Raw genomic sequence first — 23,726 nt, 5'->3', positions numbered from 1 at the left:
AGCTGAGAGAATCATAAATACATTTTCAGTGTTTTAGTTTGAGCTAATTATCAGGTTGGATAAATTAATTTCATTCTTATGTAAACTGACATTTATGAAGCCTGCGTTCAACTGCAATAACTCTGAATGTAAATAGTAAAAGGCGCAGAATCCTCATCAGCAGCCTCAGTTATTTCTTCATCTTCAGAGCCGTTGTCATCAAAAAACCTCCAACATCAGATAAAAATTCTGCTTTGAACTAATCCTGAAAGCAGCTGCAGCTCCGTCATGTTACTGTGATAACATGCACTTAAAAAGTATTGCTTTCAATTAAAATAAACGACCTCCTATATTATGTTCAGCATGTGCTGCAATTTATGATTTGGGACTTTCGGTTGAATTTATTTAGGTTTAACCTTGGTTTACTCTTCGTAACAAGAAACAAGATCAACGTGTGCAAAACTGCAAAATCCTGTGAACCTCTGTGTGCAGATAGTGAGAGGGTCGATAGCAAATTCATTTTACATCATGAGCCACATACAGCCCACTGTGATCGTGGACCAGTGAAACCACACAGTTTAACCACACATTTAAATCCTGAGACGCTTTAATACAACAAAAAAGTGCAAATTCAACAATACATCTCAGTTGGTCTGTGTGATAGAATAATGATACTTTTGGCTTAAATTGTAAGAAATTAATGTGTAAAACCTTTGTTAGCTCAGTGCGCAGATTGTTTTTTGTTAATTAACATGTTTTTCCTGTGGACTCACTGTAAAAATCATGAATTCCTGTAGTAGTGAAAAAACGGGAATGTTCTGTTATTTAATTGTTTATATACATCGTGTTTACTTTCGTGTAGTATTAATAGGCGTGGGGGAGGTCTTTATCAGTAGTACAAGCTCACGTCACTGCAACCCCCCCTGGCTTCTGCTCCGCGGCTGATGAGTGACCCCTCATCTGGGACTCTCCTCAGCTCTTTCTGGGACAGTGGCACGGCTGCCCCTCTGTTGGTCGTCCTTGGTCTCTTGTGTTCTGGGGGCCTCTGGGTGTCTGGAGTCTTGATCTCCTCCATACCTGCTTCATGCCCTGGTGGACGGGGCTGTGGCCCCCCCACACCCTCTAGCAGATCATTACATGAAGGAACCTTTTAAAAACAAGCGCGTCCATGCTCACAGGTGTACACACGGGTGCTCACACACACAAACTACCTCAAAGCACACTGTGCACTGTCGACCTTACGTGCTGCACAATAATGTTTAATATTTAGTATTTACTGTTATATTCACATAGATCATTGTGATGTTGTTTATTGTATTGCTCTCTTTTTCTTCTGCTTGTTTTCTTTTTTCTTTCTCAACAGGTGATCCAGGTGATCGATATATGTATTTTTTTTGTCTGCTTATTTAGTTGGTTTTTGTTCTTTGCCCTTTATCCCCGTCCCTCTTCTCCGCTGTTTTTCCCCCCTCTTCCTTTCTCCCTTTTCTTTTCCTCATTCAAGTCTGTCCCGTATCTAGCAAGTGAAAATAAAAAAATAAATAAAATAAACAATAAAAGGTGAATCAAATAGACCATCACGGCAAGTCTGGGATGGTCCATTTGGTAAAGTAAATCTGTTGGGCATCTTTCCTCGCCTTTAGACAATAATTCTGATGGCAAAAGAACGAAACGGGACAGGCAAAAAATAATAATAAAATAAATAAATAAAAAAATCTGAATCTAAAAACACAGTTAAAAGTCTAGATTATACACCCTCCTTCACATTTTCAAAGACTGGAATCATTGGCAGGCTGATTCTAGCCCCCAGGCTTTGTCTGGTACCTACTTTACAGAGTTTGGCCGTTTAGATGAAATGTACCAGATAAGGCAAAGGTATCCCGGGTATGTTGAACTACTTTCGTGGTACCAGCCTTCGGGCGTTGGTCTGTTCTATTGACCTGAATCACTAAAATCAAACAGCTGAGTGTCTGTGTGTGTGTCTCTGCAGGATGAAGCTCCGTATGTGTGTGTTGTTGAAATCGAAGGATCCCCGACTAATCTGACAGCTTCTGTGGAGAAAATGCACGACAACACGCACACCTTCACCTGCATGCAGCATCAAGTAAGAGACGCTCGCAAACACTTTTGCAGATAATTAGTTAATGGCAGTAACCACACAGCTGATATTTAAAGTTCTGTCTGTCCACCTGTCCCACCGTCTGTAGTTTCAACATCCAGTCAGTCAGCTTCAGTATTCTGCTCCTGTCTACCTGCGGAGAGGGGAACGACGCATTGATGCCTCACCTGGACTCCGACGTAAGAGCCTTACCTGTGTGCAGATGTGGGCGTTGGCCTCCTTTACTAATGTTTAGATAAAAAATAAGTACACACATGAAATTACACTTGGATTCATGACAACTAGTGAATCAGAGTGTTGTGTCCCCTGAATCCTGAACTGTATGTGATACATAAACTAAACACAGACCAGGAGAAGAGGCAGCAGGGAAAGGGAAAGCTCCAACCTACGACAAAAGCCTCACTGCAGTTACTGAAACCATATGTGGAATATTGCCAAGAAATGAGGGTTCAGCAGTAAGGATGAAAGGACATCAATTTCATGGTTATTTCACACAGCTCTAATACCAAAGCATTAGAAAATGAATGGTTTTAAATGTTAAAGCAGTTTAATAATTCTAATTTAAACATTTGAAACTCAGATATTATCTTTATTAAGTCTTTTTTTATATAGTATAAAAGATCAATTGCTTATTAGAATTAGAAACGAGCAACTATAAATTTAACTCTATTTTTGATATTGTTTCTGGTATTAATGTCACTACTAGTATTATTCAGTTTAAATATCTGCATTAACATTTTCTAGGACAGCTGTGTGTCATTGTATACCCGTGCATACAGTCTGAGTCTGTGTGAAAAACACTTACTCATGCATTCACACAGTGAATGAGGCCCACTGTGTTTGACCAAAGTCTGGGTGAGGATGGGGGTTAATGTTTTCACAAAGACAGAAAGAGAAATGCATTCATGATATTTGTCTCCTTTTCTTATTAATATACAGTCCAGCTGTATGACTGCTCAGCTGGCCAATCAGATTGCTCACAGTGCAGGGCGGTGCCTAAAGAGTACGGCTGTGTATGGTGTCCTGGAAGCCCAGCCCCGAGCTGTGTGTACAGCCGAACCTGCTCCAGTAAACCTGCAGACACCTGCCCGCCTCCTCAGATCATAAAGGTGGGTCTCGTCAAAGTTCATGTAGAGGAAGTCCCGCAACTGTGCACCATACTGGATCAAATCCAGGCAGTAATTTTGATGCCCTGTCTGAGTGAACCTGGTATAACTTTAATTTCAGTGGTCACTGGGACCTAAAAACTGCATGTACAGAATCATCAGTCACATCCAATAAAAGCAGCTTCAAAGGTGGTTATTGGCTATTTGGGGGCAGGACAGCTGCCATCTTTGTGTTCCTACAATTCTCCCGCAGATTTCCGTCTCTCGTCCTTTTATAATGATCGGAAGATCAGTCTGTGTGTCAAACTGTTTCTACCTGTCTGTCTGCAGGTGGAGCCTGCCTCCGGTCCTCTAGAGGGCGGCATTCTGGTGACGATCACAGGATCGAACCTGGGCATGAAGTATGAGGATGTGGTGGGCGGAGTCACTGTGGCGGGTATTCAATGCCTGCCTCAGTCTAAAGGTTACAAGATCTCCACCAGGTAACATGATGATTACATTAGTGTTTACGGGATTCCTTTATGCAAACGTTCAGCACATAACTGAATCACAGAGAGATGTGATGAGACCTCCCTTTCCGTCTGCTCTGTAACAAACCTGCCAGTCACCAGTTCAGCACAATAACATATCAATAACTGGGATTCTCGATGTCTTCGTGATGATAGTCCAGAAGTTTTCAATCCAACAATATTCTTCTGAAAGGTGTAAAACCACAGACACCCACTTGTAGCCAAGACTGACGTAGCAGCCGTGACATCACCCACTGGTTAGCAGTGTTGGTCAAGTTACTTGAAACAAGTAATCAGTAACTAATTACTGATTACTTCCCCAAAAAAGTAATCCCGTTACTTTACTGATTACTTTTTCAAAAGTAATTAATTACTTAGTTACTTTTTAAAAACACGATTTACAACCTGAATAGGTGATAAAGTGATAGATCTTTCAGCCCAATTCTACTTTTTCTGCATAATCATCATACAAAATGTAATCAAATGGAAAAGTCTCTTTTTAAAACTTGTTTGATTAGTTTTAATCTTTTAACTTTATGCATCAAGCAAAAATTAAATTATATGCAACATTCTCTGACTTGAAGAAATTAGTTTAACATTTAAACCTATTTTCTGCACATTCCAGCACATAAAATAAAATATTTTTTGTGTTTACACTCAGTCTTTCAAATAGATGCAAGTAAAACACAGCAGAAAATAAATAAAGTCAAAGACTAGCGGTCCTGTTGCTCTATTTTCACCTGTAAAGCAGGAGTGGTGTAGGCGGAGGTTTACCCTGGTGCAGGTGTGCCGCAGCGGTCAGTGGAAGAATCCGCGAGTTTCTCTGTGAGTTTCCCATTACGCCGTAGCTACTCGGTGCTTGTTTGGAAGTTTAGGGGTTTTTTTCGCTGTAAAAAGAAGTTTTCTTCCCACAACGGACACTAATGTTTTTGTCACTTTTTATGGAATCAAACTCAAAGTAAGGTCAGTACTTCCACGCTTTAAACGCTGCACGCTCATACTCTCTCTGCACTCGATATATGATCCATTGTTGATCTACACACAGCTGTTGTCGCTTACATCATTGTCATGAGACGTTCTCGCAAAAAATCACGGTTTTAGTAACGCAGTAATGCAGCGTTCCTACGGGAAAATAACAGTAATCTAATTACCGTTTTTGCAATAGTAATCCCTTACTTTACCCGTTACTTGAAAAAAGTTCTGACACGTGAAATGACCTGTTAAATCCAAACAGTTACAGGTCACCTTTGCGACATCATAATAAAATCAGAAACACTTCCAGCCATGCTTCAGTGCTCGATTGTACACATATGTCTCATATTAAAGCGCTGAAAGAGTCTTCAGTGAACACCTCGAAACAGAAAAAGTCTAGAATCAGGTGAAATCCTCCAAGGACGCCACTCTAACGTGTCCTCTCTCATTTCCTTTCAGCAGCTCTAACATAGTCAAATATTCTTATTCCTGTCTGTGTGACACCAGCAGCCCGTTGAGTCACTTTTCTTTATTGCCCTAAGGAGCTCTACAACCTGTACAGCGCACAACGCCTCCCATCCTCAGAGCCTCGATTTAGATCAGGGAGAGCCTTTAACAGGAGACAAATCTATCTGATGCTCACACAGGGAGAAAATTCAAACACGAGCTTTTATGGAGCGAAACCTTTTTCTCTTCAGAACTGATTCTGTTTGAACTCACTCCCTCGGGAGCAAAATCTCCGTTTTGATTTAGCCTCCGTGCTTTTTTTGAATAAGCTATCAGATTGAAATCTTCCGCACGCCTTTGTTTAATTTTAGAATACTTTCACCAACTCAGCCTCGGGGATTTCGTATCTTTAGGAACTTTGGGACCTGCTCCAAAGTTTAAAACTTTATCAGTTTAGTTTTATGTTGTTATCTCAACTTCAGCTTGATGTAAGTAAAGGCAAACACGTTAAAGCTTCCTCGAGGTTGGAACGAGGCTAAAGAACAAGGGCAAAAAAAGAACTGGGTCACATCTTATTTGACCTTGATGGAAAATGTCACAAGGTCAAGAAAAGATGTAAAAGCTTGTGAATTTTGTTGACGCTGGTCTTCCGTGATAAAACTACAATTTTAGTAGGGGGACTACAAAAACTTGTGTTCTTATCTTCATGTTTTATGGAGGCTTTATAAATATGAACAATATAATGTAACATCCATGCTGGTGAAATAAAATGCTGGTATTAAGAAATAGTGTTAAATCTAACATCTTCTAACCATATTAAGGCTTTTAGCATCTCTGAAATAGAATTAATGATGCTAATCCCGAAATATCCCAAATGAGAACATAGCCAGTGTAACACTGTAACCCTCGCTTCACTTTGATCATTTTAATTAAGCTTATTATATTTCTAAATCGACATTACAGATAACACGCAGATTTTAATAAAAGGCTATTATAAGTTCAAAGCATATGCATTATTATAAAAGATGGAAGCCGTAGCTGTAATTTACACGCTGGCCTCCATCATCGTGTCAGATATTTTTATCTTTGCTTTCATTAATAGTCTTATGGTGCACTCGTTGAATTGTGGGTTATCATCATCTCCTTTACTTCCATGAAGGATGCTCCAGTGCATTTGATAAATGAGATTCACAGGGTTTAACCAGCCATGTTTATTATATGGTTGTCGCACAGGTACTTCTGGGTCACCTGATTCAGCCCTAACTATTATCTTAATCAGAAAGAAAATGTTTTAAAGAGTAAAAAGAGTGAGGGTGAGACTGCTACAGCAGTTTAAAAATCTGGAAAGTTCTGAGGATGGTTACTTTGGTTCCTGAGTTGACTTTTTCCATTTCTATTCCAGTGTGGAACCAATCAGGTTCTGAGTTGTGGCTAGGGATGGGTATCGTTTAGGTTTTATCTGATACCAGTACCAAACCGGTACTTCTGAAACGGTGCCGGTGCTTAAACGGTGCTCAAACCAGTGCTTAAAGAATGGAGAACACAAAATTGGTCCAAAAACCTCTCATGTTTAGCTGTTTCCACTTTTTCTTTGGTCATTTTAGCCTTTTTGGCCAGGGTGAAGGGAGTATCTGCCATCAAACAAGAAGACAGCTGCATGTAGCTATGATGGTGTTTGCTAGTTCACCTTACATGCATTAATGTAATAACATGGTTAGCCTACTCAACGTAAATTACACACGAACAACATTAAGCTACTCGGCTGCTGCTGCATCATCATCATCATCATTTCTGCTACACTGGCAGGGCTAGGGGCCAGGACTCTCCTCTTTGGGTTCATGTTGCTAACTCCGTGTCCGATAACAGGCATCACACCCGCAGTAGATGTGCTCGGTGTGAGGTCTCGCAGCAACCTATCAAATACGGCGCATTTCTCGGCTTTTAAAAAAAACGATATGCGTCGCCAGGTGTTTCATCGGATTTGAGGTGTTACCTCCTTTGACAGTATCACAGTATCAGCTTAAAGCACTTGTTGCAGCTGCTGAGTTTGCATTTTTTGCTGTGAAGTACAGCCAGACTTTGACCGCTTCACTTTGGGCATTTTTAATCTGTAGCTCTGCTCTAAAAGAACGTACGTACCTGGACCCGCCTACTATCCTCGGAAACATAAAATGATTGGCTAGAATCTAAAGTGTATCACAGCTCAGGAAAAAAAAGCACCGAAATGTGCGCTGCTTTTCGGTCTGGTTACTACCGTTTATGTCAGAACCGGTGCCATGATACCGGTACCCATCCCTAGTTGTGACACCTGTCGTGTAGGTGTAGTAAGACTGCAGCGTGTGTCTTATAGCAGGGCTATGTTATGAGAATATGTGATTTTGACCTTGAAAATTGATTTTCCAAAACAGTCACTGGATAAATAGATAAACACACACATAAGTGACACACGTCAGAACAGTTGGGATGTGGTGACTCAGAGCTCAAAGGAATAAACAAGAAAAAGTTGTTTTTTCCCAGTGTTGTTCCACCAATAGGAATCTTCCACAGTCGGTACGCCAGTGTAGCTGTCCTCCTCTGCATGGACACACAAGCTCATGTTTGCTTTTTCTGTGCGTGTTTGTGTGTGTGCATCAGGGTTGTGTGTGAGCTGCAGCCTAGTGGGAAGCAGAAAGAAGGGCCCATCTTGGTTACTGTGGGAACAACTCGTGGGAGGTCAACAAAGATGTTCACCTATCAGGTAAGACTGAGTAGCCCAGTGTTACGTGGTATCTGGTCACCAGTATAAAGTTATATCTGATGTCTAACGTGTTGTGGTTCAGGATCCCCTGCTGCAGGATCTCATTCCTAATAAAGGTCCCGTCTCCGGAGGAACCAGGTTGACCATCAAAGGACGACAGCTGCTCACCGGGCAGACGTCTGACCTGAGCGCCTTCCTGGGCACCCAGCCCTGCTACATGTAAGTACAACTCTACGGCTTCTGGTACTGCAGCACTAATTCTACTACGTCCCTGACTGTCCGTCTCCTCGCCTGTTCTCAGAGTTGAAGAGGTGAATGACACGCAGCTGGTGTGTCAGACTGGTTCCAGCAATCGGACGGGTCTCGTCCCAGTTCGGGTTCTGTTTGGTAAAGCCGAGCGGACTATTCCAAACGTTACCTTCCATTACCTCGAAGACCCCGTCATCATCAGCGCCATACCTGCCGAGAGCTTCTACGCGTAAGCGCCAGTCGCCCTACACCTGCGCTCGATCCTCACACACGCGCACACCTGCTAATTAGCTGTTGACTATTTTAGGGGTGGGCGTGTCATACGAGTGGAGGGCAGGAACCTGGATGTGGTGCAGCAGCCAATCATATCTGTGTGGGTGGAGCCTCTAGAGGTACAAAGGGTGAAACGGAAGAAACGACTGGCTCTTCTCACCTCCAAGCAGCAGCTCGTCTTTAACAGCACCATGACAACGGTAAGACAAACGGACCAATCGGAGACGAGCTTTTAAAATTTTTAGCCTGTCTCACGCCTGTTTTACCTCCCCGTCTGCCTCTCAGGTATCAGAGCGCTGCTCCATCCTGTCGTCCTCTCAGATGACTTGCCCGACCCCCAGAGTGAACCCAGAGGTCAAAGTTAAGGGCGTCTGGTTTCAGCTTGATAACGTCAGAGTCCACTATGAGAGCATCAAGGTACCTCCCATGATTAAAACGGTCAAACACCAGGGTGGATTATAGTGGGAATTCATCCTTGATGACTTCATTCATTCGTCCAGTTTTCTTCAGCGTCTGGTCCTGTGACGTTTGATCGTACATCCACGATGCACTGCGAACACGAGCTGCTCAGAGTCAGTTCTGCTGCTTTCATAGGAGCAGATTAAATCTCCAAATCTGAATTTTGTCAGTTCAAATACTTTTTAAGGGGTGATACTGGGCTGCTGTATGGATTTATTGGAATTAGGAGTGAAGCGGCACACATGCATTTCTTTATCAAAGCCTAATTTTTTACTTCACTTTAAACACAGTGTGACGCATTAATATGAACAAATGGGGCATATGTTGTCACGCAACACGTTGCTTCCCTAATGTCTAGCAGAGCCACACAAAAATTTCCACTTCGTTAATTTTCACATAGTAAAATATAAAAGCATAAAAAAAGGATGCAGATGATTGAAAATAAAGGATGAGGCTCTAAAAGGATTTGAATAGCAATTTACTTAAAAGAAAAGGAAGGGACTGAAAGGGTTTTAAATAAAAGGAGATTAAAAAAACAGCAGATTTTAACTGGAGTTATTCCCGAGGCTGAAAAATGAGGCATACGTGCTTTGAAACCTGCCGCACTGCCTGACGGACAGAAATCCAGTGTGAATGAAGCCTTACTGAACAATTTTCCACTTCTAGTGCTTGATGGAAAACCTTTTTGTCTCTTTGCCTGTCTGTCTTCCAGGGTAAAAGCTTCACTTACTATCCAAACCCAGTTTTATTTCCAATCAACCGAGAAAATCTAGACGTGCCGTTCCGTTTCAAACCTGGAGGAGTGATCGCTGTGGAGGTACAGCAACTGTCGTACGTGAATCCTGAGCCATGCAGACTTTGTAAATTCAGATTTAACCTCCGTTTCTGTCTCTTTTCGTCCGTCAGGGCCAGGACCTGACCAGAGCCATGTCCAAAGAGGAAGTGAAGGCTTGGCTTGGAGATCAGGAGTGTGACGTGAAAACTTTGGACAGCACTCACTTGTACTGTGACCCTCCAGAGGTCCAACCACTCAGTGTGGATGACAGCAATGAGCTTCCTAGCCTCAAGGTGCTCTTTGGTTTTTGAGCTGTTGGCTTTTGCAGGGATTCATATCCAAGGCAGAGATGCGTTTTAGGGATTTTCCAGCTCGGTTGGTATGCAAGGACCAGTGGTTTACTCATTCTCACACTCAGCCTTTTCACTCTCTGTCTGCATGTCTTCTGTTAGGTTTTCATGGGAAACCTGCAAGTGGACCTGGGATTGGTTCAGTACGACAGCAACTCTCTGCTGCCTGCTGTCCCATTGGCTGCTCAGATCGGTTTGGGGGCAGGAGCAGCTGTCATCATCCTGTCAGTGTTGGTCATCATCCTCATGTACAGGTAAGTATCCACCTGTGTCTGAAACCAGGTGTGTTTTTAGGCAACTTGTCTCTGCTGTTGTGACATCTTGTTTTGGATTTTGTTTCCTCTCAAACGGCTTTATTTGTATTTTTGTGCTTAAAAAACAAAAAGGACAATCACTTTTTGTCTGCAGTGACATTTTAAAAGTCGAGTCAATGTTTTTATGAGAATATTCTTCATCTCGTCATGTTGTGTTTTGCTTTGTGCAGGAGGAAAAGTAAACAGGCTCTCCGAGATTATAAAAAGGTTTTACTGCAGTTAGAAACTCTGGAGATCAACGTGGGAGATCAGTGCCGCAAAGAGTTCACTGGTATGAAAACACATTTTAAATAAACTGCAAACCTTCGTATTGTGTTGGACTTCTTATTCATCTGGATTTCTGATGGCAGATCTACCCAAAAATGTTAAAACTAAAGATTTACTGAGCCCTCTGTGTTTGATTGGATACATTTAAATTTAAACTCTTTAAGTTTTTGAAATCTCAAGCTGCCATTTGCTCCTCGTATACCTCTTGTCCTTCAGACCTGATGACAGAGATGATGGATCTGAGCAGTGATGTGGGAGGACCAGGAGTCCCCCTCTTGGACTACAGGATATACGCAGAGAGAGTTTTCTTCCCTGGCCAGCAGACGGCGCCACTGAGTCGTCAGCTAGATCTGCCTGAGTCGAGGAGGCAGACTGTGGAGCAGGGCCTGCAGCAGCTCAACAACCTGCTCAATAACAGACTCTTCCTCACCAGGGTGAGTGGAGATAGTGGGAGGAGGCAGGAGAATGGTCATATGACATCTAAGACTCACAGGTGACATTTTTTCTATATGCCTCTGTGTGTGTGTCTCAGTTCATCCACACTTTGGAGGCCCAGCAGGGTTTCTCCCAGCGAGATCGTGGCTACGTGGCCAGCCTGCTCACCATGGCTCTGCACGACAAACTGGAATACTTCACTGAAGTCATGAAGAGCCTGCTGCAGGACCTGGTGCAGCAGTATGTTGCCAAGAACCCCAAACTCATGCTGCGCCGGTACGCAAAGCAACTTCAGTCACATTAGAACTCAACAGGAAGTCTTTTCAGGTTTAGATTCTAGATGTAGTTCCCTAAAAAGAGCCCAACATTTTTATTACAACCAGTCAAAGTCTTTGTAGAAGCAGGCCTTGCCACTGGCCCCCACCTTAGGAACGGCTCTAGGTAGTTATTTTGGGCGAATATGACCAAATCCCTAAATAAGTGGAAAGATAGCCATAATGTTAATTTCAGCGTTCACTGCGACATAAAAAAACAGAACATATGTATGAAATCAGAAATTTATGGCTCAGATTTATACCTTCAGCTGGGAGGAGCTGTCTGTCCTGCTGATGTCTTGGCTTGCCTGTTTGTCTTTCAGAACAGAGACGGTCGTTGAGAAGATGTTGACCAACTGGATGTCCATCTGCCTCTATTCCTTCCTGAAGGTAACTGTCTCTCGGGCTCTGTCCCACTGCCTGTCCCATCTCACCAGGTCCCTGACCACATCCCAGTAGAATCATTGAGGTGTAGTCCATTTTTCTTTTGCCATAATTGTTAATTCACATTTCAGCAGAGTGTATCCAGAGATTGATACATTTCTTTTTGAGTGTTGTGAATTAGAACCAATCAAAAAACGCGAGATTGTCTCAGTGTTGGGTATAAAACAACCATGCATAATGTTGGCCACCCGGTCACTGCTCTTTTTGTCTATCAGGAGGTGGCGGGAGAGCCTCTCTACATGCTCTACAGAGCCATAAAGTATCAGGTGGACAAAGGGCCGGTGGATGCTGTGACGGGAAAAGCCAAACGAACGCTCAATGACAGTCACTTGCTGCGGGAGGACATTGAATATTGCTCAGTGGTAACCAGAGTAACAGACATCACACTGATCTGCAGCTGAATCACTGATTCATTTATGACAAGTCATCTCTTTCTCTCAGACTCTGACGGTGCTGGTGAAAAACGGAGTCGAAGTTCAGCCATGTCCTGTTAAAGTGCTCGACACCGACACGATCACACAGGTACATGCTTGTTTGTATGGTAGCGCGGTGTCTATTTTTAATGCCTTCACACCTTTTGGTTATACTGCATATGATAGTAAGTGATATGTGATGGTGATAGAAGTTATTGTGGCTACAAATATATATTTGATTAGCTGAATAAACCTTGCTTGGCATAATTTCTATTCAATTCAGTTTTATTCATACAGCACCAAATCACAACAACAGTTGCCTTAAGGCGCTTTATGTTGTAAGGTAGACCCTACAATAATATATACAGAGAAAAACCCAACAGTCATATGACCCCCTATGAGCAAGCGCTTTGGGTGACAGTGGGAAGGAAAAACTCCCTTTTAACAGGAAGAACCCTATGCCAGAACCAGGCTCACGGAGGGGCGGCCATCTGCTGCAACCATATGCTGCTGCATAAGAAATAATAGATGATTTAATAATTACTAATGTTTCATCAAGGTACAACTGTTAGGTCATGCAAGCAGCTATCAATACAAGTGGCTACAGCCCATATAGCTGCAACTGAGGGAAGCTGTACTCTGTCAAAACCGAAGTCCTGATGTTGTAAACGTGCAAGCTGGAAGGCGGAACAGGTGTTAAATGATGATTTAAAATAAGTGTTATTTTATCTAAACTGTATTGACCCTGTGCACGAGAAAATGCTAACTTCCTGGTTTGAGACCGGATGTGGGGTTGTACATTTCCGGTAGCTTTACTTTGCGGTCAATCGCTACTGCGAAAATATACTCCAAAATCATGTCCAAAACTCGAAAACGGAAAGATCGCGTTAAGTTACAAAGAGCAGAAGGTGGGAACACTCACCACTGTGTGTCATAAAAAATCTAATGTTCAATTTTGACGTTTAAAGAGTTTAGATCGATCGGTTGTTTACATCACTAAACACAAGCAGAACTGCAGCAGAAGACACATCGTCCACATTCAGAAGCACATCTCTGTATAGTGACTGGTCTTATGATTTAAACAGGCAAATGTTCAGCATTCAAACTACAGGTAAAGAATAGTCAAACCAGATGTTTCCCCGTTATGTCGAGATCAGCTCGTCAAGTACACACGTACACAGCATGTTAACAAACCGTGAACAAAGGCACACAAAAAATGAATGATTGCTGGTAACGGTTTCTATACATTAGTATTTACGAAGGGTATGTTGTGACTTACCTTCAAAATTACAGCGGTCCCTCGCTATAACGCGGTTCACCTTTCACCTCGCTGTTTCGCAGATTTTTTTAGTGCAAGTTTGCATGCTTATTTTTTTACATCACATTGTGTCCTGATCGCTGCAGACGATCTCCTCCGTGACGTCTCTCCTGTACAGTACAGAATCGCTGCATCGATCGCTGGCAGTGTGACTCTGAAGAGCAGTGCTGTATGTCCACGATGTCCACGAAACATTTTGCACCGTCCAAAAATACAATTGGCTACTTGATTTCACCTATCGCTGGTTATTTTTAGAACATAACACCCGCAATAAACAAGGGACAACTGAGAAATATAACATTTGAATCCCTTTTCTCTTTTGCTCTGAGGCGCGGGGGAAAAATATCGACAAGTCGATGAACATCATTTACAGATATATTGGGTAAATGCCTGAGACATCTATAGAAATGTAAATCGCTGCTTGATTCATTCATTTGCTTAACTTGTTTTGGACCGTAAACAGGGCGCGAATAGGACACCGGAAACAAAGCTCCCCACAGGAGTTTCCGCACCGGAAGTAGCATATGCTAACGTCCACATAGTCAATTGGTTATATTAATAATACTAATAATACTGTGTGTGTTCATTTGCAATGAAAAGCCCCTGCAGTTAGTAACTGCTAAAGTTAGCCACCTTTGACTAGTTTTCATTTAGGCAATTTCTCTTTGGGAAAATGCCCACCTTCATGTTTCTGGTTGCCGAAGGGTCCAGTGGCATTTGCAGTGTCTAGCATTGCCATCTTTTGTCTCACCTTTCTGACCTTCTGCAATGTAAGCCCCTCCCGGTCTCGCTATTTTTCACAGCTCACTGAGCTCAGCTACATCGATCCATCGATAAAAAGTGCCCTCTGGTGGCATGTTCTTTCTGTTGCACTACACTACAAAATTTCACTGCAGCATTTAATTTCAGATTCATAGAAGTAGTCGTCTATATTCTTAATGCCACTGGGATTTCTAAATACCTTTGTCACTTTGCTGTCTGCTTGTGTTCAGGTGAAAGATAAGATTCTGGATCAGGTCTACAGAGGAGCTCCATTCTCTCAGAGACCATCAGCTGACAGTCTTGACCTCGGTAAACACCTGTCTCACCTATCTGTTGTTTGAGATTTCTGAAAGTAGGAGATTAAATTGGCCGAAGCATTAGTGGGTGTTTTAAATATTCGGTTAGTGGATCTGCGAATGCATAGTGTCATCATATCCGTAGATCCAGACTGGCAGCTCATATGTACCTGCTTCTTTGTCAATAGAGTGGCGTTCAGGCCAAGCAGGTCATCTGACCTTGTCGGATGATGATGTCACAGCAGTGGTTCAAGGTCGTTGGAAACGACTCAACACACTGCAGCACTATAAGGTGAAAACAACTGGCCAATCGTGTTCCACCACCACCACCTTCTCTGCTCCTCCTTCCAGTTGTCCATCTCCTTGTTCACATCGTTCTCTGCTCTTTGGTTCTTCAGGTTCCCGACGGCGCCACGGTCGCTCTCATCCCTCGTTCTCAAAGTTCAGGTGGAGTGGGAGTCAACCAGGTCTTCCAAACTGGAGAGAGTAAGAAACACATCTTAACAGAATATCTCAATATTTAAAAATATAATGTAAAACCCTAAAATCGAATACTCCCAGAGATTAAAATTAATGTAGCACAAAAAAGATGAAAAATAAAACTTTGGTGTAAAAGTATTACACCAAAACATGGTGGCTGACCGTCTCTTTATGGTGGCTGCAGAAACGCCAATGCTGGAGGGTGAGGAGGAGGAGGGTCTCCGTCTATGGCACCTGGTGAAGAGCAGTGAAGATCCTGAAATCCCAAAACACAGAAAGAGCAGTATGAGGGAGAGGGAGAGAGCCAAGGCCATCCCAGAGATTTACCTGACCAGGCTGCTGTCCATGAAGGTAACACACATATTCTTACCTTTAGGCATTGTGGGGACGTCAGACATTGTGGGCACCATTGATTCTGGAGGTTAAACAGCAAATGAATTTCACATGGTGGAGATATGTGCAAAATAGATGTGTGTGTGTGTCCTGATATTAGTGTGTGCGTGTTGTTGCCATACCATCTTCTACCACTAGGGGGCGGCAAAGAGTTAACTCTCCACCACACACCTCCACAGACAAACTCTTGGTCTGAGGAGTGTGTGGGATAAACACTAAAACCTTTACAGGTATACCTGTTAAATTTAAGGTTATTTTTGTGCAGACTCATTTATTTGGTCTCCATTCTATGAGGTAGCTGTCCTTGGCATGTGATAAGTACAAACAAATACACCCCAGAGAACTGACCGCCTGGCTATTTGTCCTTCAGCTTTACTTTTCTGTCTCTCCCTAGGGGACATTGCAAAAGTTTGTGGATGACGTGTTTGTGGCGATACTCAGTACAAAGCGTCCTCCTCCGATCGCCGTGAGGTTTTTCTTCGACTTTTTGGACGACATGGCTGAGAAACATGGAATTGACGACCCAGAAACTGTCCACATCTGGAAGACCAACAGGTGGGCCACACATCTGGTTATCTGATCGAGATTTTCAACTCCCACAACTCCCTCACCCCTTTCCCATCTCTCTGACCCATGTCTTTCTCCCTCCAGTCTCCCTCTCAGGTTCTGGGTCAACATCCTGAAGAACCCTCAGTTCGTTCTGGACGTTCAGGTGACCGACAGCATCGACGCCGTTCTGTCTGTCATCGCTCAGACCTTCATAGACTCTTGCACCACCTCTGAGCACAAAGTGGGACGGGTAAAAATTCTGTCTCTTGTTCAGCCTGGCTATGTATTGGTTTTGGTTTTTTGATTTTGTTTTCTAGGCTTCATGGTTACTTTTTATCCAATCAGGACTCGCCTGTAAACAAGCTGCTGTACGCCAGAGAGATCCCGAGATACAAACAGCTGGTGGAAAGGTGAGACAGCTTCTTGTCCCCATTGTTTAACTCATAATGCACTACAGAGAGACTGTTTTTATGCTGTGGGGAAGATAAGATCTAATTTAGCTGATGATTCTTGGAGCCCGAGAGCCGCAGTACTGATAACTTTCTGTGTATGCGCTCAGGTATTACAGTGACATCCACAGTGCTGCGTCAGGCTGTTATCAAGAGATGAATTCCACTCTGACTGAACTTTCTGGGGTCAGTAAACACAGACTGAACAGAGCCTGAAATACTGAAATTCAACTGTAAGAAAAACTGATGTTAAAACTGTCTTTGCTTGTCTGCCTCCAGAGTTTTGCATCAGAAATGAACAATCTCGTGGCTCTTCATGAGCTCTACAAGTACATCAACAAATATTATGATCAGGTAATACACACACTCGTTTTTATATCTTAGTGAGGAGATCTCATTGGCATAATGCTTTCCCTAGCCCCTAACCCTAACCATCAAAAATTAATGCCTAACCCTAACCCTCAACCTGACACTAAAACCACATTTTGAGTCTCAAACATGCCTTCAAACTCGTAGGAATGGGTATTTTGTCCCCGTAAGTGACTGTTGGTCTCCACAATTTTAGTAGCATGCAAATTTTCTGTCCTCACATAGATGTCTAAACATGTACACACACACACAGGCTATTGGCTGGTAATGGATTGGATGCTATTGGGATCAATGTAGATGGACAAATCAATGGATGGATACTTTAATACTTTAATTTCCCTTGTGGCATCAATATTGTGTTACAGCAGCAGGATAAAAATAAAAATAATGGAGTCTACAATAAATAAGCAACATAGTTAAAATAAAGGTGCCACCTATTAATGAGGGCCTTATACTGTGAGAGAGTGCTACATGGTATTTATATAAAAGTGATAAAAAAACAGTAAAGAAGTAAGACTGGCATTGTGCAAGAGAGTAGTGCAAATTGCTATAAATTAATACAGTATGTACACTTTAAACTATAACATTACATTAACATTGCGCCATCATACTATGAACTTAGAAACAGCTAGAAGAAAGTGTAATACAGAAATATGGGTGTCAAATCTTATGTCTGACAGGCATTTTCACCTCTCACTAAATCTATTTTCAGCCCTGACTTTTTTTAAGCAATTGTAAGCAGATTACAGGTTCATTGTCAGGTTTACCTGATAACTTTTTAAAAATAAAATAAAATAAAATAAAAAATAAATTATTTTATTTACAAGAAAAGAAACAGAACAGTAAATCTGATTTTAACTCAACATCTGTTTCTAAATAAATCTAAATGTTGAAGTCAGTATATCAAAGTAAGCCACGCTGCCAGATCATTATCTGTTTTTCATGATAATCTGTGAAAAATAGCCATTTTATTTGTTTTTATTTATAGGAAAAATAAAATATAAAAGTAGTTCTGAAGGAAAACTTATCTTATACTACAATATGTGAGTCCTCCACAAGTCTTCTGATTAAAAAACAGTTTGTGTCTGAATAGTTCGTATAAAGTTTATTTACTGTGAACACCTATAAGTTCTCACTTAGCACTTTAATTGCACTACAAATGTTTTATATACATTTGCAGTGCATAAAGTGTAGTATATATATAAAATACTTGGTAACAGGTGCACTCTTTTCTTCTGAAGAAATCATGAAGTATTCAGATTACATTGCATTTTTGCAATCCAGTGGTTAAAATGACAGATTACAAAAAAAGAAACAAACATGTATTTGGTTATTAGCAGCTCACTAGACTAATCTTACACTTCTGCACTTGTCCCCCTCTCTGTACTGTGTCTTCTGCTCAGATCATCATGTCTCTGGAGGAGGACAGTTCAGGGCAGAAGATGCAGCTGGCCTATCGGTTGCAGCAGGTCGCCGCCTTGGTGGAGAACAAGGTCACGGACCTCTGATGTGTTTTTATCTTAAATGAGGAGAGGAGGATGATGGAGGATGGGGATGAAGAATCATAAGAAACATCTTTACAAAGACTGAAGCAGTGGAAATGCCTGGACTGCTGTGGCACTGTGTCTTCCTGCTGTGTGCATCTGTGTGTGTGTGTGTGTGTGTGTGTGTGTGTCAGGATATATGAGCTTTTATAGTCCGACTCAGGAGATCCCAGGTCTTTAGATTTCCTCACAGAGCAGCAGCACTGAAACTAAAGTTAAACTAACCTAAACCAAACCTGAAGCCGCATTACGCCGACTGACACCAGCCTATGGTGGAGAACGACAATCTTACCAATTAGATCAGGGAATATCACCATCACCTGCTGCCTTGCACTATGTTTCCCAGAGTTCCCTGCTGTTCTACTGTCTGTGAGTCAAAAAGCACAAATGAAATACTCAGATTCTCATGTATTGATTATTGAGCTCCTGGTCGCAGACGTGCTGTTTGTAAGTTTCGCCTTTTCTACTGAAACCAGCAGCTCTGATGTTGCCGATCTGGGCAGAGTTTTAAGAAGCGCAATAAAAGAACCAAAATCAGGGAGCATTTAAACCACGTTTCAGCGTGACTCCAGTTTCTCATTAACAGTGACCTGCTGGTCCCAGTCCTTCCAGCCTTCCTCAGTTACAGGTGTGGGTCCAGACTGCTTCATCAATATGTTTTGCATGAGCGCAGCTTTAGATTTAGTTTGAAACTAAACCAGCGAGTGCTGAATGTGACCAAGTGAGGATCTTTGTCAGAGATGAAAACAAATTTAATCCACATCTTTTTGACTCCAAGGAAGGGACTGCAGTGGTAACAGGATCCAGTGTGACAGTCCTCTCCTAGACTGTCCCAGACTAATGATCCAGTCTGAACTTTAGCTTTAAGAAGAGTGAGAGTTTGAAGCTTAGTCTTCAAAGTAAACAGGGTGTCTGCTTCCCAAAGCCAAAGTGGGAGCTGGCTCTACTTCTCTTTCTATTTTAGGAAACTCTCACTCTAGACAATCCTTTTGATTTCACCAGATGTGTTCAGCAGCATCTCTCCGCTCTGATATGCTGAAAGGAAAAAGTACTTTTACCACTTACAGAAGTAGTTATGAATCAGGTGGGTGTCATGCATGCTCATACACACCACAATTGCAAACTTCAGCCACAGTCCTCACCCACATCAGCTGGTAGCTCAGCATGTTTTAACTGCTTCAGCCTGCCCGCAGTTGCTTTGATGTGCAAGCTGCTTTGCAGCCCAGCTTCACCTTTCATGGTGCATCTCAAAGTGATATGTCTTCACTGATGCCTGCTCTGCCCTGTGCTGGTCTTTATCTTGCTCTACCTGCCTATTGCTGACGTGCATTGAAGGATATGCGCTCTAATGTCATTTTATTTCTAATTGTTAAAGTTCATAGATTATTTTAATGTTATAAATAACCCCTTTTGAGTTGTCTATACAGAAGGGTTCATAACCGTTTTCCTGTAACTCCATAATGAAGCTAAGAAGCAGGTCACTATGGCTATTGTGTGCAAGAACCTTTTTAACTCTTTTCTCCTTGAAAGGAACCCTTGAAGCTCTTTTCTGTCATGTTTCGGTCCCTGTTCCTGCTCGTACGCTTGCTGGAGCATTTTAGGTGATTGAAGGCTTCTCAGAGTGCAGCTGGAGCTTCTTAGGACTGAAGGAATTGAACAAAAGTCCAGCCTACGAATGACTGATGTCCTTAATTTAGACAGTATTGTGCAGGTGAAAGGAGGCAGTGGTGGAGACGGAGACTGGAGTCACACTGAATGTTGAACTGAAACATTGAAGTCGAACCTGCTGAAAAAACAATCTAAAATCTGTGGGAGGAGTTAAAGAGTGTGTGTGTGTGCTTGTGTGTGTCTGTGTGTTTGTGTAAGCGACATAAAGAGATAAAGAGTGGCTGTGTGCTAGCTAGTTACTAACTTATTGTGTGTACATACTGTAAGTCCTATTTATACTTATTTAATCCCAGCTGTGCCTTCACTCTTGCAGCTAGGTGGCGCTGTCTGTTCTGACAGCAGCCTTATTGATCATGTGTCCCCCTGCTAATTGGGAAAATAAATCAGTTTAAATACTTAACTTGTATTGAACCAGGGAAGGAAAAACAACAACAGCAACTTACACAAACCCTGACAATATGCCAGAAGAACCCACCCCCACCAAACACAACAGAGTAAAGCCACAAACCCTGAGCACAAACAGCACGTACCACGCTGTGCTCGGCTGCTGTTTCAGGTCACAGATTGCGGCGATTGTAGCTTCCTGTTTTTCTCTGCTTGGCGTGTATGTCCCCCAGCATTTCCGCTGAGTTGCAACTGTTAAAAATGTTTTTTATCATTAGGTGGACGCAGTGTACTTCAAGAACGAAGCTACGAGTAACTTGAAACACTGGTCCGGGTGTCGTGCCACGGTTGTTACCGGCTGCTGCCACAGCCATTGTTATGGTAGCCGTTTTCATCTACTTTAGATCTGCTGAGCTACACGTGACAGGTGTTAGTTTACAGCTCTGATATTACATCTGCCCGAATCTAATGAGTGAAGTTTAAGAGATCGAAGGCTCATTTTTATTACCATTACCCAACACACGGTGGTAAAAGGAAATTGTAGACGTAGCTGCTGCATGCTACTAGTGAAAAAAGGATGGACGATGAATTCAGCAGCATCGCAGCCTGAGGAAAGAAAAAAAGGAAGAAAAGAAAGAAATCTGGTGGTGCACCGCTGGATCCGCTGCATGGCTTGGCAGATGGCAGCAGGGTGAACAGGCTGTGGATGGGGTGGGTTTTACTGTGCATGGATCTCACCAGTATCACTTTTACTGGGTAGATGGATGCTGCTGATGCCCTGCGTGGTTTTAATCACCAACCACAGAGCTTTCAGGTCTTGGCCTGTGCACATCCAGTGCCACATTTTAAATCTGTGGATGCTTTCTCGTTCTCATCAGTATTGTAATGTTTATAGCACAAAAACGGTCGGAGCCCTCGAGGATCCGGACTCACTGCACATACCGGGATTAAAGGGTCGTGTAAATTCCAGATCCCGGTTTAAAGAGTCGACATCTCTCGGGATATTTGGATTCTGCTCGACGTCACAGCTGGGTCTTCAAGGCAGCCGTGATGTTCCAGCTGTTAGTGTGTCGTCTTGGTCTTTGTGGATGGCGTTGACGACACTGGTTGCGCGTCCCCGGTGTTTTTGGCCTCTGGCTGGACTGAACCTAGCAGGTGGACTCTGATGATGGTCCCTGCTACTGAACTGAACCAAACCAGAGACCTGAACCAGATTTTGCTGACCCAGTTCTTCCTGCTGGACTTTTCTTCTTCTTCTTCTATTTCTGACTCTGTGTTTTGCTTGTGTGCTTTTTGAGCCTGTGTTTGACCCGTAGTTGTAGTTCTTCGGTCACAATAGATTTCTGCATGCGTGTGTTGATGATGATGATGCAGATGCAGATTTATGGTGCTTCTTCAGTATAATTTTCTTTCTTTTGTTTTAAAGGTGAGGGGCGGGGCTTAAAACCTGCCTTGTCAGTGATGATGCGCATGTCACCTGATCTCTGTACAGTTTGATCCTCCGCTCTAATTGGTTGAGCTCTGTTTGTTACGAAATTGGTTTTTTTTTTTTCTACTATAAGGGAATAAAAAATAAATAAAAGAAACTTTAAGGGTTTGTATAAAAGAACTCCAGGATCAGTTGTTTCTACTGACTGTGTACAGTTTGCTAACAGTGTGTAAATGTGCCTGTAAATACCTGTCTGAGGATGATGATGATGATGATGATGATTCAGTCTGCAATGGAAATGTGCTTTTATTGTGAAAAGGCAGGAGGCCAAACACAATTTGTATCATGTAAAAATAAAGTTATAATTTTAACAGTTCTCAGCTGTGCTGTGTCATCTCAAACTTCAGTTCTGATGTCATGATGACATCATTTTCCACGACATCATCATGAGAAGTCTGGATTTTCTGTTTCCTGGGGGGCGCTAGCGAGCGATAACGAGGCCCTCTGGATCTGTAGCATAAAACATTTTTCCTTCTGGATTATTTTTATCATGTTTTTGACGGAAGAGGTGAGAAAATATGTTTGGATCTTTTAATGAATTGTAATAAATCACCTTTCTTTAGCTCCTAGGGTTGTCACAGCCCCATGACGCACTTTATAGCATCAACCATTTTGATTTCAGACCATTAAATGAGCAGCAGCAGAGATGTTGGTGTTGGAAAAGTCACAAACTTTTGCCTTCTCTCTCTCTCCTGTAGTTTGTGTTTTGCCCTCTGGTCTCCCTCTGCTCCAAAGAGAAGGAAAGAATAGTCAGGACAACAGGCTTTTTACAACATGAAACCTTCTTCATCTCCTTCATTTTCAAGCTTTTCAAATAAGATATGAAGTTCATGCATAAGTTCAATAAGAACAATCTGTAATATTAACTCATCTGCTTGCTTTCCTGGATCTTTAGCTGCTAGTCACTACCATTTTCATCATCATTTCATCATTACACCAGTCCAGTCATCTTCTTGCCGCCTTCTTTGACCCAGTCAGCCGCCACTCTGCATGCTTTGATGAAGAGCACTGAGATACATTCTCCCTTTCAGACTCTCCTTCCCATCTTCACCTCACCCGAGTTACTCACTCCACCCAAGCCTTCATCTTAATCTTCACCACCATCAGGACCTAAACTACGGGGGTCCTGCCGTGATGGGTCATCAGAGTCCAGTGGCCAAATAGATGAATTAATTTCTCTGTCTCAATAGATTTTGTTCAGTTCTTCCGAATGATCTCTCCATATTGAAATAATATCTGGCACAGCTGCAGTGTGCATCATTTATTGTTATATTATTGCCTTATTACAGCTGCTTTTATGATCTCACTTGTAGCGGAGATTATGGTAACATATATTACAATATTTCATATTGAACCTTTATTTAAATTCATAATAAGGCAACGTGACAAGATTCCTTTCAGTTAAACAAAGGGCAGTAAGAATGTGTGATCATCCTTACTGATCAAAAATATTTGAAACTACTTCTAGAGAAAAATACTTGTGCTAATATTCCAGCTGTGTGTGTGTGTTGGCTCTTATATGTGCATCCTGGATTACAGCTCCCCTGGCAAACCACGTCTGACGTCCAGATGCACTTCTTGAACTTGAGCATGGCTCACAGAGATCAATTTCCCGTCGATGAGACAAAAAATGTGAGAAATGACGAAAGCCCTTTGATGAATGTAAGCATTTTGTGTGCACAAAACTCCACAATATTCAAGTTCTTGATGAATGCATCTGGAATCTGCCTCAGCATCAGCTCTGCTGCAGCATATGCTGGAGGAAAATGAAGCCTGCCATCCCGCTGTGATTACAGATAGTGAATTAACAACATCCCAGCACACATAGGAGAAGTTTGCCTTCAGCACTTTTTGACAGCAAGAAGA

General features: G+C 42.3%; 1 protein-coding gene across 2 annotated transcripts in view; it reads left to right on the top strand.

Moving 5' to 3' along the window:
* plxnb3 (plexin B3) overlaps nucleotides 1–22,176 on the top strand; it is a 105,285-nt gene extending 83,109 nt beyond the window's left edge. For both annotated transcript variants that reach the window (XM_087834380.1, XM_087834381.1), the window contains 28 exons: nucleotides 1,967–2,080; nucleotides 2,184–2,274; nucleotides 3,035–3,204; nucleotides 3,532–3,683; nucleotides 7,764–7,866; nucleotides 7,949–8,085; nucleotides 8,168–8,344; nucleotides 8,423–8,588; nucleotides 8,674–8,805; nucleotides 9,560–9,664; nucleotides 9,754–9,915; nucleotides 10,075–10,226; nucleotides 10,457–10,557; nucleotides 10,770–10,987; nucleotides 11,086–11,264; nucleotides 11,626–11,692; nucleotides 11,962–12,108; nucleotides 12,188–12,268; nucleotides 14,470–14,548; nucleotides 14,724–14,827; nucleotides 14,934–15,021; nucleotides 15,200–15,366; nucleotides 15,803–15,963; nucleotides 16,060–16,207; nucleotides 16,303–16,367; nucleotides 16,517–16,592; nucleotides 16,686–16,760; nucleotides 18,179–22,176. In XM_087834380.1, the coding sequence (XP_087690506.1) occupies nucleotides 1,967–2,080; nucleotides 2,184–2,274; nucleotides 3,035–3,204; nucleotides 3,532–3,683; nucleotides 7,764–7,866; nucleotides 7,949–8,085; nucleotides 8,168–8,344; nucleotides 8,423–8,588; nucleotides 8,674–8,805; nucleotides 9,560–9,664; nucleotides 9,754–9,915; nucleotides 10,075–10,226; nucleotides 10,457–10,557; nucleotides 10,770–10,987; nucleotides 11,086–11,264; nucleotides 11,626–11,692; nucleotides 11,962–12,108; nucleotides 12,188–12,268; nucleotides 14,470–14,548; nucleotides 14,724–14,827; nucleotides 14,934–15,021; nucleotides 15,200–15,366; nucleotides 15,803–15,963; nucleotides 16,060–16,207; nucleotides 16,303–16,367; nucleotides 16,517–16,592; nucleotides 16,686–16,760; nucleotides 18,179–18,283 (3,522 nt within the window). In that variant the 3' untranslated portion in view covers nucleotides 18,284–22,176. The remainder of the gene's footprint in view (nucleotides 1–1,966; nucleotides 2,081–2,183; nucleotides 2,275–3,034; nucleotides 3,205–3,531; nucleotides 3,684–7,763; nucleotides 7,867–7,948; nucleotides 8,086–8,167; nucleotides 8,345–8,422; nucleotides 8,589–8,673; nucleotides 8,806–9,559; nucleotides 9,665–9,753; nucleotides 9,916–10,074; nucleotides 10,227–10,456; nucleotides 10,558–10,769; nucleotides 10,988–11,085; nucleotides 11,265–11,625; nucleotides 11,693–11,961; nucleotides 12,109–12,187; nucleotides 12,269–14,469; nucleotides 14,549–14,723; nucleotides 14,828–14,933; nucleotides 15,022–15,199; nucleotides 15,367–15,802; nucleotides 15,964–16,059; nucleotides 16,208–16,302; nucleotides 16,368–16,516; nucleotides 16,593–16,685; nucleotides 16,761–18,178) is intronic.
* The last annotated feature ends 1,550 nt before the right edge of the window (nucleotides 22,177–23,726 follow it).

This window comes from Neolamprologus brichardi, chromosome 20 (assembly GCF_056152115.1).
Source record: "Neolamprologus brichardi isolate AB-2024 chromosome 20, ASM5615211v1, whole genome shotgun sequence".
Classification (NCBI taxonomy): domain Eukaryota; kingdom Metazoa; phylum Chordata; class Actinopteri; order Cichliformes; family Cichlidae; genus Neolamprologus; species Neolamprologus brichardi.
Note: the sequence above shows the minus strand (reverse complement) of the source record. Positions and strands in the feature narration are given on the sequence as shown.